Source organism: Poecilia reticulata, chromosome 22, assembly GCF_904066995.2.
Source record: "Poecilia reticulata chromosome 22, P_reticulata-male-v2, whole genome shotgun sequence".
NCBI lineage: Eukaryota > Metazoa > Chordata > Actinopteri > Cyprinodontiformes > Poeciliidae > Poecilia > Poecilia reticulata.
The window spans coordinates 24,841,663-24,856,080 of NC_088851.1; the positions used below are offsets into that span (position 1 = coordinate 24,841,663).

A 14,418-nucleotide genomic window follows, 5' to 3' on the forward strand; every position below is an offset into this window, starting at 1 on the left:
AGACCTACGCGCGTGGAAATGGCTGCACAATTTTACAACCATACCTCTTTGAAAAACAGAAGTGGAGCCTTCTGCAAAACCAACAAGAATGCAGCAAGTGGTCTCCAGATGTTAAGTCAACAACAAAACACTGGTTTTTCCAGCAGCCATTATGCAGCGATAAAACCAACTGACCAAACGTTCTGGAACTCTGCTTGGGTTGCTAGGTTACGGGCGGAATGCAATTTGGGTTGCTAGGTAACCTGCGGATTTGTGACTCTACACTCCTGAGGTTTTTGAAACGGCTCATTTTCCAGACACCAGAAAACATTAAACTATTGCCTAAAAACAGCAGAGTGTTATTTTCTCTCAGCTTTACATTTCTAGCAGAAGAGATTTGATAAATAGGTGATAAAACTGCAGCTCAACCTGACACAGATTATTCAGCCCAACCTGAGCAAAGTCCGTCTGTGTCCACTGAGTCCAGTCCCTCCATCTGTCCTTCCCTCAGCAGACAGTCCAAGTTCTCTGGCAGCAGAAATCCTGTAGTCCATGAATATTGATAGGCCTTATGTCAGGAACACATGACTGCATAATGCGAGCACTGAAAAGGTAAAAAGACGTGTAAATGTGGCCCTTTAGCCAACATGTAAACCACTCTGAAAAGCGCCTTCAATGAGCCTTTAAACAGAAAGTTTTCAATGTTTTATATTTCATTTGTGGAATTAATGATCATATTTGTTTGTGCTCCAGATTTATTTATTTTTTAAATTTAACCAGGTAGATCCCGTTGAGATCTAGATCTCATTTTCTAGAGGGACCTGGGCAGAAATCTGCAATACACAGCAACCTGGTTACAAAATAAAACTAATTAATACATATGAACAAATGTAAAACAGCAGAAAACAATGTTAAAACAGTGGCACTGTTTAATAACGTTGCGCTGCCTATTGCCTACAAATGCTGTGGTAACAATGTTAAAGGGCACATATGATCATTTTTACAGCTGATAAACTGACCTGAGGTTTGAATTGTTCCGTCTCTTAAACAAAACATTCACAGGGTAGACGATTATTTTAGAAATCGATTAATCGGCTACAAATTGGCACATTTTACTAATTTTTCACTTAACCACTTTAGCCTTTTTATGTGATATTTAAAATACATTTAAAGACGTAAATAAAATATAATTATTTTTCGTAAATAAGAAACTAAACACTTTAGGGCTTAAAATGCAGAAATAAATGCATTTCCTACAGTGAACTTGAACCAGGTGGAAAAAAAACGGCCACTTGAGGAGTTTTTGGTAAAACATGTTTATAGAGAAAGATGTTTTTATCTTATATATGTTTGTTTTGTACAGTTTTAGCTTAATTACTGCTCTCAATAGGTTCTGCTCTGAGTCTATATGATCCAATTTACTAATAAATTCTAAATTAGTTGATGTGTTTTTCAGTACAATTGTATTTAAAACAACACTTAGTTTAAACAAATAAAACAGACAATTAGTAATTGATTAATGATGATTAATTGAGATAATCTGATTAATCGTGATTAATTGATGTCAGTTTCTTAACGATCGTCTTCACTTGTGCACTTCCTGTTCAAAATGCTGTATGAAAAGCGTTAACACATTTTATTGCTCATATTTAAAGTTTTAAATGCTCAGCGTAGAGGAGTTTATCCTCAAAGAAAGGAACATTTCTGGTGTTTATTCTCTCAGGTCAGCATCAAAGTTTCCTAACGAGAGAATATTTGACTTCCTGTTCCCGAGTTTCCCCAGAGACAGACTAACAGCTTCATTCCTAAAAGGTTTCCTTTATTAAAGACCCGCTGACCTGGGGTGTGAAACACGAGATGCTCGTTAGAGGACATAATTAATTTTAAGGGAAAAAATGCTGCAGGTTTTGTGCTGCTGCTGGTGTTGCTGTGGTGATCTGTGAAGCTCCATCTCACACTAAACATGTGCAAAACCCATGGAGATTTTTACTTTCTTTAGTTTTCTTAAACTGAAAAACCAAAAAGCAGGTGAAGCTAAAGTTAAACTGCTTGAGTTCCTCCTAAGACATTCATGCAAATGCAAAATGTATTTATATTTTTGTACAGTTTGGCTTACTTACCTGTGAGAGTACTGTATTCTCCACTTAACGATTGCTTGATGACGATTCTGTCAATAATTGATTAATCACAATTAATCCAATTAATCGCTTCAGCTTTAAACATTTTAGCAATCTACTGGACCTTTACAAAGTTTTAACATGGATTTCACAAAAAAGTAAGCAAAGAAACTGAAGTTATTTTGCTGTTTTTGTCTATTTTAAAAGAAAATTGTTTACTATGTATGACACAGAAGTTCAAGTCCTGTAATCCTGGCAAACAGTTCTGCAGAACCAGCGACTAGCTGTGTTTCCAGTGACCATATAATCGTGCAATTTGACATTTTAAAAGTTAATTTTCTTAATGGAAATGCACCAAATATTTTGTTGTTTTTATTTAAAACATTTGGCGCTAGGATGAGATGGTCACAAACCAGATGTTACTACTGGTGGAGATGACGAAGAAGACGACAGGAAGTAGTTTTAGGATGACGGAGCTGCATGTTTTTTAATGACTTATCGTAAAAACAAACATATTCAGGTGTGATTTTAACTGTTTTTTCGACATTAGAAGAATATTAAAGTTTTGCACACATTTGCAATGGAAAAGCAGCGAATGTTACATTGTTAAATATTAGAATAGATCATCTTCAATCCTCTCCGCTCTCCCAGTGCTCGCCACTGCAGATCAATTATCGTTTTGCATAACTACATTTTCGCACACAGACGTGAACACTGAGGGCATCTAGAAAAATCTTTTCTAGGTTCTATGGCTTTAAGTGGATTTCTTGTTTTTCCTAAGCCGTTTTCCCTCCATTTTGTTTGCATCAGGAACAACAGCCAAGCACGTGGTGTTCCTGGCAGGAAACACAGCGAAGCACGGCCTGCGCTGTAAAGCCTGCAAGATGAGCCTGCACCACAAATGTGAGAACGGAGTCGGCCAGCAGCGTTGCATGGGGAAACTGGTGAGACGCAGACCGCATGGCGCATGCACGCACTTTTACCAGTTTGGGAGTCTGAGCCCCGGGAAGTCAGTCAACACAGTGTCACAGCGACAGCAACCAAAACAGACACATTGAAATATGAAAAGTGGCTGTTTCCCACCAGAATGTGCTTATTCAGAAATCACACTTTATGTGTCAGTGTGCCAGCGCATCTGTGACCACCGTCGTCATCCTCCTCATCATCGTTATATCACCCGTGTTAGATAAGAGCAGCGCAGCTCCCCGTCTAAAAACACTGATCTTCATCGTGTCCAGCACGCGTCAGCGCAAACCGTAAATAAAGACAAACGCGACGGCCCTCGGGCTTCTTATCAAGGATCATGAGGCAGTTTAATGTGCGTGACTTTAACAGGAAGTCAGATGGTTTGGATTCCTGAAATAATGAAGTTTGTCCACAGGTTGGAGATTAAAATGTAGATGGAAAACATTCAGCTAAGTAAAAAGTATTCACACCCTGTAAAGCTGCAACTTTTACAAAAAAGTGTTTTTTCCATATCCGGTATAATATGACACAGATTGTCTGTGAAAAGATCGACCTCCTCCACCTTTTTCCAGTGCTATTATCACAGATCCAAGTCCAAAACAGCCAAACAGAGCCAGGAGGAGGGTCTTAGCGCTGTCAATCATGCTCATGTACGGCTGGTTTATGTGCTAATGGCAAAGAAACAACTTACCATTACAGGAAAACTGTTTACCCGTCATCATTGGAGGCTATGCTAACTAGCCTTAGCAAGGAAGAGAAAGAGGATGATTGACAGCACTAAGACCTGCCTCCTGGCTCTGATTGGTTGTTTATAGTTGGCACTGGGAGAAGGCAGAGTAACAATTTTTTTCCCAGATTATCGGTCTCATACCATGCTTTTATTTTCACAGATTACCTGTTTTATACTGTTTATAATAATTTGAACAAATATGCAAAAAAAAAAAAAGACATTTAAAATTTTGTTTATAAAAGTTGGATACTTTTCTAAAAGTTCTGGATCCTTTATTGACTCCAAAGAAACATTAATAACATTCCATAGATAATAATAAAGAACCACAAACTTCAGTGTCGTTATTTCTTTCTAACCCAATCAAAGTCCTTTTGTGGCAGCAGGTGGTTTGTTTCTGAAACGACTTGACTGTGTGAAAAATGTATGTTGCTTATTTATAGCAAAAGTATAAAATAACAACTGAAATGAAAAATCTCCAGAATGTTGAGTTTCGTTCAACTGGCACTGCGCCGTTACCTAGCAACCCCAGCTAAGACCCAACCCGTTACCGAGCAACACCAGGATGGTTCCAGCAGGTTTGGTCAGTTGGGGGCGTGGCCAGCGCTGTGTTAAATGATTAGCTCTCAGCTTGGTGCCGAAGCAACTGATTGAGGAGCAACTTATCTGGATTTAAAGTGACAGAGGCCCTAAAACGGCGCATTCTGAAAGGAGATCAGTGGGCAGAATGAAAATCTCATTATTTAAAAAATGTAATGAACAGGTTTTGTTGTTCCCCACTGATCTATCCTCACCTGTCCAAGGAAACATAACAGGTCACCTTTAAGGCTGCTGTTGCACCTGAGATTCATCTCTGTGGAATCATAAATTTCTATTCCTATTGATTCGTGAATTTTAATGTAACTTTTCATATTTTTACCTATAAAAGAATTCACATTCTCTTCTTACTTCATAACTAAGCTGTCTTTCATGTCTCATAAAATCCCAGTAAACATATTAAAGTTTGTGGCTCAAACTTGACAAAATATGAAAAACGTCAAGCAGCGTAAATACTTACAAGGCCCAACTTGGTAACACTTTAGTTGAAGGGGGTGAATAAGACTGTCATAACACTGTTATAAACATGTCATAACACCTAACATGAACATGAATAAGCCTTCATGAATATTTATGACTGTTGTCATAAAACGTCATTCGGTAAATTATGACACTTTTAGTACAAAGTTGACATTATTCAAAATGTCTTTATGACAACTTGACATTAACCAATAAATAATTACTGATATAAATTTGTTATAAAAGTATTACTGATTGCACTTTAAAAATTAGGTAACTTTATGTTATTAAAGGTAAAGTTTAAACTGTAATGATTTCTTGGTTAATGTCAAGTTGTCATAACAAACTTTGTATTAAAAGTGTCATAATTTACCGAATGATGCTTTATGACAACAGTCATAAATATTCATGAAGGCTTATTCATGTTCATGACAGGTGTTATAACATGTTTATAACAGTGTTATGTCATGTTTATAACAGTGTCATGACAGTCTTATTCACCCTCTTCAACTAAAGTGTTACCCAAAACTTAATTTCTGCTTTTGTTAACTGCTTTATTAGCAGCTTACTTAAACTGTCTTCAGTGAAGCTTCGTTTATGTCCTTCATGATGCAAACGATTGACAATTTTAGCTCCGTTATTTCTGTAAATGTGCAGATTCTTCTCAGTAAACCGGCGTTTTAATGCCCTCTGATTCTAAACGCCGGGGCAGCAGCGAGTGCGTAACCTTAAAACACTTTGCTTAGGAATCTTACTCCCAGGAAAGTCTTTGTCACTGTTTTTGTAGACCATGAAGTGATTCAACTTGTAGGCCATTTACTTAAGAGTTAAAAACAAAGATCTGGAAAAAATGTGTCACAACTTTTATCTCTTTGGATCGTTTATAACGTGAATGAAAATAAGATCTTCTGGCTAAGGGATGCATCTGTCAGGGTGGTCCTGGTGTTTTCATAAAGACGGAGAAGCATTTTTCATTGTCATCCTGCACGCTGCACCTCAGCCTCTGCAGGCCTTTAAAGTCATACCATTTATGATTACCTCCCCCTCTTTAAACCTCCTCTGTTGTCTCCATTATGCAACAATAACTGGAACCAGTTAGGAACATTTGGAGTACGCTGAGTTGGTGTCAAGCAAGATAAAAGGGAATAAATGTCATATGGAAACGATGTAGCCTTAAAATCAACAACACAGCCTTTGCTTTCTCCCTTTTCCCCCCCTGCTATGTTTTTCCCTGGGATGAGGCTCGCAGATATGACCAGCTCTCAGGAGTGGAAAATCAGGTTGAAAGGTCAAGCATATAAAGGGAAGTTTCCCCAGAGGAGTGCAGCTCTAAATTCAGCAAACTCTAAACTTGGATGCGTTTGCTGCCATGCTTGTTTCTCTTGGCTAACTGAACGCAGCCAGTAGAAAAGCAAGTGACTTCATGCTCTAAAGCTGCATTAAAGCTGAAACTTAGTTTTGCCAATAAGCTCTCCAAACCTCCCCCCAAAAAACAAAAACTGACAGCTTTGGAGAGCAGGGTGTAGTTTTCAAAACTCAACAACTGCAGGATGATATATTGTCCCAGAAACGATTGCGATAAATGATAATATTGTCATTTCGAGAGTCTTTCCAACTTAAAGAGTTGAAAAGACGAAGAAGAAAATGAATTTCCAAAAGAACATTTAACACTGGAAATGGAAAACATTTCAAATGTCCCACATAAATAAACAACGAACCAAAACTAAAATATCTAAAATGGATTTTTAAATCTCTGTAAGCAAAATTGCATTTGAAAATATATGAATCATTCAGCTTAGACAGGGAACACGCTCATAAGGGCTAGGTAGGACTTTTGCAGCAATTTTCAACTGTATTAAAATGGAATTCAATTTAATGTTTCTTGTCCAAATGGAAATTGTCAGTTCTGTCCAAATTTAAATCATGTAATTAATTGATTTATTGCTTATTGCAGCAGGTATCAGGTATCGTAATGAAGACCCAAAGAAAAGCCTCCAGCTTCAACCTGAATTCATGAAATGAAAAAATGTATCTAAAGATGACAAAGATAAAGCAACATTAGCATGGAGACCTAGCAGACTGGCACCCTATCCTGAAATTTAAAGGCTCACTGTAGTGCAGGAATGTGGCTCTTGATAAAAACTCTACTTAAAATAATTTAAATTTTCACATAATTCAGAAAGACTTTGTTAGTTTAGTTTATTTTCTTCTGATATATATATATATATTATACGTGATATAAAATTAAGTTTGGAAAAGTATATAATTTTGATGTGAAAATTGTTATTTCCTAAGAAATAACACAATTTGCCAGGACACAACCCATACATGAAAGTACATCTCTGAACTGTGACTCAAATGCTTGTTTTTTGGTGGCTGAAAAGTCAATTTTAAAATTATTTACTTTGAAAAACCATAAAAAGTCTGCCTGAGAAATATTTGTTTCATACTCTGAAGGCTTTTTTCCCTCTGACTGTTAGATGCTGTATTTGCTGTTAGCATGAGCTAACACGTGTCAGTTGATCTGTGAGTCACTGCTTCAGACTCGGATCCTGACAGCCGTTCACATGTTGGACAATATCTGCAGCGACATGATTTGAAAAGGAATCAAATTAATTCACAGCGCTGCTCACGATGAAAATCAGTGATTCATTTTTCAGGTTTTTTTTTTGAGGAATGTCTTGTCACAAACATAAAGAGAGGCCGCAACACTTCCTGCTCATCTTCCTTCAGGTTTCCTCCAAAGAATGGAAAGTGACTTCCTGTTGGAAAGTATTTTTTAAACCTGAATCATTTCTCTAAAAAGAACCTTTTAGACATACTGATATGTTGGCTGCTTAAGGGTAACTTACTATGCTTCTCTGAACTGGTCAGGATTCGTCTATCAGCAAAACAAACCATGTTCTTCACCTTTTTTTTTGCATTTACACTGACATTCTTTTAGCTCGACTGGGGTTGCTAGGTAACAAGCGGAACTCTGCTGGGGTTGCTAGGTAACAGGCGGAACTTTTCTGGGGTTGCTAGGTAACAGGCGGAACTCTGCTGGGGTTGCTAGGTAACATGCAGAACTTTTCTGGGGTTTGCTAGGTAACAGGCGGAACTCTGCTGGGGTTGCTAGGTAACAGGCGGCACTTTTCTGGGGTTGCTAGGTAACAGCCGGAACTCTGCTGGGGTTGCTAGGTAACAGGCGGCACTTTTCTGGGGTTGCTAGGTAACAGCCGGAACTCTGCTGGGGTTGCTAGGTAACAGCCAGAACTTTTCTGGGGTTGCTAGGTAACAGGTGGAACTCTGCTGGGGTTGCTAGGTAACAGCCGGAACTTTTCTGGAGAAAAATTCCAATTAACGATGTTTAAAAATAATTTGACTGTATTATTAGAAATAAAGTAAATTAAAAAATTTGATTACATTGAGTTACTTTTTGAAGTTTAGTGATGCACATTTTTAAAAAAGTAAACTGCCTCCTGAAGAAGCCTATATAAAATGGGAATGTTTTTCAACAGCAATGTTTGTGTTTATTTTGCAAAATACGGTCACACCCATACTTGTATCTAAATTAAAAAAAAAAGCTATAAATCAATTTTTAAATATTTTTTTATTGTTATCACAATGTTACCATAAAATATTGCGATACATTTCTATGTCCATGTCTTGCATTGCCCTCCTGTTTTGGAGCGGCTCTGTTTTGTATGACAAGAGTTTTCAGAATTACTGATCTGCTTATAGCAATAAAAGGTGATTTATACATGTTTGCTAATATATGATATAACTTGCAAAATGCTTGCATAAAACCAACAAATTAAAAAAAATGGTTTTTTTCTAGAGAAACCACCAGTGCTTGATTTTTTAAAAAAAAGAATATATAATTTTAAACTATTTCTATAAACATTGAGAAAACATTGAGCAAGTATTGAAAAAAACGTGGATACACCTTTGTCAACATTTCAGCCTTAGGAATGACGGAACAGATTTTATTTTTTAAACTATAACCACTGATATTTGTGTTTTATCGCGGTAACACTGGGAGTTTGTGGAATTGCGGCCTCAGGGCGGCGCTGTGCTCAGCAGGACATCGTTTTGTTAGCAGTGCCACACCCTCCGGCATCTGTTCCCCACTTCGCCCTTGAACTGCCTTTTATTTGTGGCTGTCACAACATTTCTATTAATTTTATAGGCTGATAAACGGCGACTAAAAGATTTGATGAGTTCAGTCTGCCTGTTTTTCTTTGCTCAAGTGAGAAAATGGGTCGCATTTGCTGCACAGATGCACGGCTTTGGATAAAAACACCCCTCTCCACAACTTTGACAAAAATCCAAATGTTTCATGACTTCAGTAAATGTTTATTTTTATTTTTAATGGTTGTGATTTGTCATACAGACATATTTTGACTCACTGTTTTCCTCTTCTGCAGCCAAAAGGTTTTCGCCGATACTACAGCTCTCCATTGCTGAACCAGGAACAGTATGGCTGCATTAAAGAAGTCATGCCCATCGGTGAGATTCAAACATCTAATACACAGAGCTGGGAAGCAACTACTTACATTTACTCAGTTTCATTTACCTGAGTAACGTTTTGAAAAAAATCTAAATAAAATAAAATACAGTGGCTAATTTTTACTTACTAGTTGTTGTCCCTGTTTTAGCAAAACAATTTCCCACATGAGATTAATAATCTATCTAGCTCTCTTCCTACGTGGATAACTATCTACTTCTAGTTATCTGTGTAGTTAGATGATTTTTTATCAACTACTAGCTAGATAGCTATCACTGCTAGTTCACAAGCTAGAAAGAAAACTATCTACAGCTAGCTACCAAGCTAGCTACATAGCTGTCTAGCTAATGGGGTAGCTAGCTAACTACTGCTAGCTAGCTATTCTTACTTCAGCATAATTTCTGGATACTTTATCCACTGTGAGTAACTTTACTGAATTAAGTTTTTATTAAAGTTTAGTTGAAAGTTTTTACTTTTGCCTGATTTTGTCATTTTATAATTATTATTTATATGAATTATTTACATTTTGATCTTTAAAGTACCAACATTTCTACATAACTTAATAATTTGGTCTGTTTATGTAATTTTTAAATAGTAAATAATGTTTTGATCAGTTACTCAGTATGTGAGTAAACCTTTTACCAAATGCTTTTTTACTCATAAAAATGCTACTTTTTAATCTTACTTGAGTGAAAATATGTTGAAGTAGTGCTAATGTTACTGGAGTACAAGTTTTGATTACTCTACCCACCTCTGCTTCTATGTGTTTATACTTGGCTGTATATCTAATTATACAGATTATAGAGCTTATCTGCTGTTTAATGTTTACGTCTTTATGGAAAAACCACTTGGCCAAGATGAAAGCTTCATATTTGTTTGCTCATCATCTTATCTTGTATCTTGTGTTTTGCTCCAAAGCCTGTGGGAATAAGGTGGACCCAGTGTATGAAGCCCTGAGGTTTGGGACGTCGCTGGCACAAAAGGCCAAGAGGGCAAGCGGCTCAGATTCTCCACACAGAAACTCGGTAAGAACCCAATACGTGGTTTTATGTGGTATCTGGAGCTTTAAGGTGTTGTCACTTTGATTTGGGACCAGAATTGCAACATTTGTCACATTTTTCAGCTGCTGCGGTTTGCTGAAACAAATCAAAGCCTTTAAAGGGGACAAATTATAAAAAATAAAATTTTTTGCTTTGGTTTGGAAGTACAAAGACACTTATAGAAACAGTCCAACTGGTTAAAACAAACCAACACCCAGCCGGTTTTTGGCAATGAGTTAATGTTTTTTGGTGTCTAGAAAATGAGCCGTTCCAAAAACCACCAGAATGTAACGTCACAAATCAGCAGACCCCGTTACCTAGCAACCCCAGGGAAGCCCAGTCCGTTACCTAGCAACCCAAGCTGAGTTCCAGAACATTTGGTCAGCTGGTTTTACCGCTGTATGCATTGTACAATGGCTGCTGGAAAAGACAGTGTTTTGTTGTTGACTTACCATCCAGAAACCAGTTGCTGTGTTCTTGTTTGTTGTGCAGGAGGCTCAATTTGTGCTTTTCATAGATGTACGGATGTGTATTTGCTCATCTATTTGCAGCCATCTTCATCTTCAAACGTTAAGTTTCGGGGGCATGGCCAGCAGCAGATTATTTGAATTTAAACTTACAAGACGCCTTAAAACGGCTCAAAATTAGAAGAACTGATCAGACTCAAATCTCATTATCTAAAAATGACTTTGTGTAAAAAATGTAATGAACGTCCTGTTCAAGGAAGCATAATACGTCACATTTAAGCAACCTGTCCCCCTCCTCGCCTGAGGGGGCGCTGCATCATGAAACACTGAACAAAACAATACAAAATCCTCTGAAGAAGGCGCTGAGCGCAACTTCCTATTTCACAAAACGTAAACAAAAATGGAGTGTCAGATTTTAGCGGTTGGAGAATTTCTCTTTTGAGTTTGGCTAAAGACCACAAACAATTTCTCCTGCAAGCGCTAGGCTAGTGCGTTTGCTATGGTAGTATTTACCCAGAATGCCCTCTGTTGTTGTCCACTTTCTGCGTTTGGAGCGATCTCCAGTCTGCTTATGCATTCAAACCGCACCAGAGTTCACTTCAACCAAACCCAGACTCAGACTTCGCTTTTTTTTTTTAAGTTCCATTACGCATTCACACCTCCCCAAACGAACCAAACTTCCTAGACAAACAAACTGGAGTTAGTTTGAAGTGGACTAAACAGAGCTGGTGTGAATGCACCATTACTTTTGTTTGGGCTTCATGTAAATTCTGCAGACGCGATGGTTTAGATAGATCCGTACGCTGCAGAGCTGCAAACACTACCAATAAAGGCAGTGCGGCCCCGGCGGGCTTGCTGGAAGATGTCACTGCGAACGGCGGTGTCACCTCTCCGAAGATGAATCAGACTGATTTGCAGCTGCATGCAGAATCTGCTCTCCTGCCATATATATCGTAATGTAAGGTGAACCGAATCTGGACGCGTGCCTCTGGATGATGACGTCTGAAAGCTGCTGGGTTTCAGCCGTCATCCGCTGTCCTGTGCAGCTGTTAGAGGTGCGTGTGTGTGTGTGTGTGTGTGTGTGTGTGTGTGTGTGTGTGTGTGTGTGTGTGTGTGTGTGTGTGGAGACTTTAGAGACAATGTGATCTCAGCAGGAGCCTGATAATAGCTTCCAAATGCAGACTAGGAAGCAGCACGTTTACTCCCATCTGCAGTTCAGCACAGAAAATAGATTCATTTTAGGAAACTTAGTGCTCTGAAACTTTACTTCTTTACTTATTGTGCTTCGTAAAAGTATTCACACCCCTTTGCTTGTTTTATGTTTTGTTTCATCACAATTAAAAACCCTTCAATTAGTTTAATTGAGATTACATTCAATAAAACACCAAGCAGATATAATTGAGATATTGAAGAAAAGTTTTTTTTTTTGTTCTTGTTTTGCACAATTAAATATCTGAAAAGTGTGGTGTGTAATTATACTAATTCGCTTAAGTGTAATCTAGTCCATCCCAACTCCCTTCAGAAGTTGCCTAATGTCAGGATTTTGGGGACTGGTTTTGTGGTTCTTGCCGTCTTTAATTACTTTTTTTTGTGGCGGCTTTTGATTGAAGTTGTGAATATTTTTAAGTTCTCTCATGGTGACTTTTCAGCCATCCTCCCTGCATGTTTTGTTAATGAAAAGTGTTTGTTAAACAATGTGTATTTGGTGCTTAACAGCTTTCTGGCACTTTTTGTTGTACTTTAGGCAGCGGCTAACTAAAACGCTAGCTGCGCTAACGCTAAATCACTACATCAAAAGAGTATTTAAAAGAAGCTAATGCTAACGCGCTAAATTCAACCATGTTGATGCTATTTGTTAACATGTTACTTTGTCGCCATCCACAGTGTCATATTTGTTAGTGCATGAAAATAAACATTATAACTGCTTGAATTTCTAAGAGTCAAGAACCAAAACCTAAACACAGATGTAGAACTTTATTTTACAAAACAGCCAAGTAAATTAGCGATTTAAAATTTATCTGGAAAAATTTATTTAGATGAAGTTTGGGTGCACTAATTGTTTTCAAAGTTTGCAAAAATGCTAAAACGTTAAGCTAAATATGAGCTCTGAATTAGCAAAGTATCAGATTAGCGTACTAGCATAAATGTGGCCACCGCTTACTTTGGTGAACTAACTTTGCACGTATTTTATTCATATTTAATGGTAAATGTAGCGAAAATAAGGCTATTCTGATGTTAAGATTGTTTCAATAGAAAATAAAAGAAAAATAGGAGTAAATTTCTACCAAAAATCTCAGAAATTTGAGATTAACCTAAAATATTCTAGAGATTTCTGAGCTTGAAAAGATTAAAATTTGCTAGTAAAAACTCTGAAATATTTTTAGAAAAACTTTTGAATTTTAGGAACTTTTCTAGAAAATTTCTGAAATTACTCTAAAAGAATTCTGATTTTATTTTCTCATAAATTTTCACATTTTGGAGCTCAGAAATTTGTAAATTCTTTCTAGAAAATTTCTGAGATTGATCTCAAAATTTGAGATTTTTGGCAAAAATTAACTTTTTTTCTCTGTTGTACCTACATGTGCTGTCGTAAAATCCAAATCCGTAAATAATTTATTATCTTCAAAAATGTCAATCATCAAAATAGAAATTATCAACCGCATTTTAATACATTTTTTGATTAATTTACTGCTTTTTGCAACAAGCTTATTTAATTATTCTCTATAAAACAAATCCATGATTTGGCCACAATTTAAACTCAGTGGTATGCCAGAGTGACCTAGTCAAAGTCCAGAACTGAATCCAGAATCTGTGGCACCACGAAAAATGTCATCATGTCAATACCAATTTTCCTCTAAATATCTGAGCTTTGCTTGTCAGAAATGTTACAAATAAATCCCAAGCAATGATTGCTGATCGCCAGCTGATCAGTTTGCGTATTGATTAATTGCTTTCAGGCCAGCGATCTGGATAACGTCCCAGAGGAGGTCGTGGCTCACAGCAGTAGGCAAGAGTTGTCGAGAAAACACAGCGATGACGGTGCGTACCTGTTCCAGGAACTCGTTTTCCTGCAGTTTTCCACATGCTGAGAGTTCAGATTTCTGCAGTGAGTCACTTTTCTGTTTGTTTTCTTAGTTTTCACAGTTATGCAGAACGGAGCCGAGTGTTTGTACCTGCCAGAGAGAAAAGCCGATGACTTACCGGTGAGAAACTGTTTCCTGAAATAATCTTTTTCAGCTCTTTATCATCTACTTTATGGTTTTATGAGAATTTACACTTAGCCAGCAATCTTTCCTCCCACCAACTGTGATTGTCTGCTTAAATGTCCTGGGATTTTGGGGGGAAAATTCAGTTTTCATCCGTCTAAACCAAAGCAAACCCAAACTGATGTTCCCCTGTGGGAGTGCAGACGAGCCTTGACCTTGAAACCTTCGATCTGCTGCCATTGACTGTGCTGCTGCTGTTGTGCTGGGATTCAGTGCTGATGGTGCAGAATGCATGCTGCAGAAAGGGAAAAGGTTAAACTCTGTGAATCACCTCCTGCAGCTCAACAATGAATATTTCATGGAGCAGTTTC

General features: G+C 37.5%; 1 protein-coding gene across 4 annotated transcripts in view; it reads left to right on the top strand.

Annotated features, from left to right (window-relative positions):
- Positions 1–14,418, top strand: part of stac (SH3 and cysteine rich domain) — a 36,506-nt gene that overhangs the window by 7,839 nt on the left and 14,249 nt on the right. For all 4 annotated transcript variants that reach the window (XM_008399895.3, XM_017302380.2, XM_008399893.3 and 1 more), the window contains 5 exons: positions 2,907–3,040; positions 9,255–9,336; positions 10,253–10,359; positions 13,799–13,880; positions 13,977–14,044. In XM_008399895.3, the coding sequence (XP_008398117.1) occupies positions 2,907–3,040; positions 9,255–9,336; positions 10,253–10,359; positions 13,799–13,880; positions 13,977–14,044 (473 nt within the window). The remainder of the gene's footprint in view (positions 1–2,906; positions 3,041–9,254; positions 9,337–10,252; positions 10,360–13,798; positions 13,881–13,976; positions 14,045–14,418) is intronic.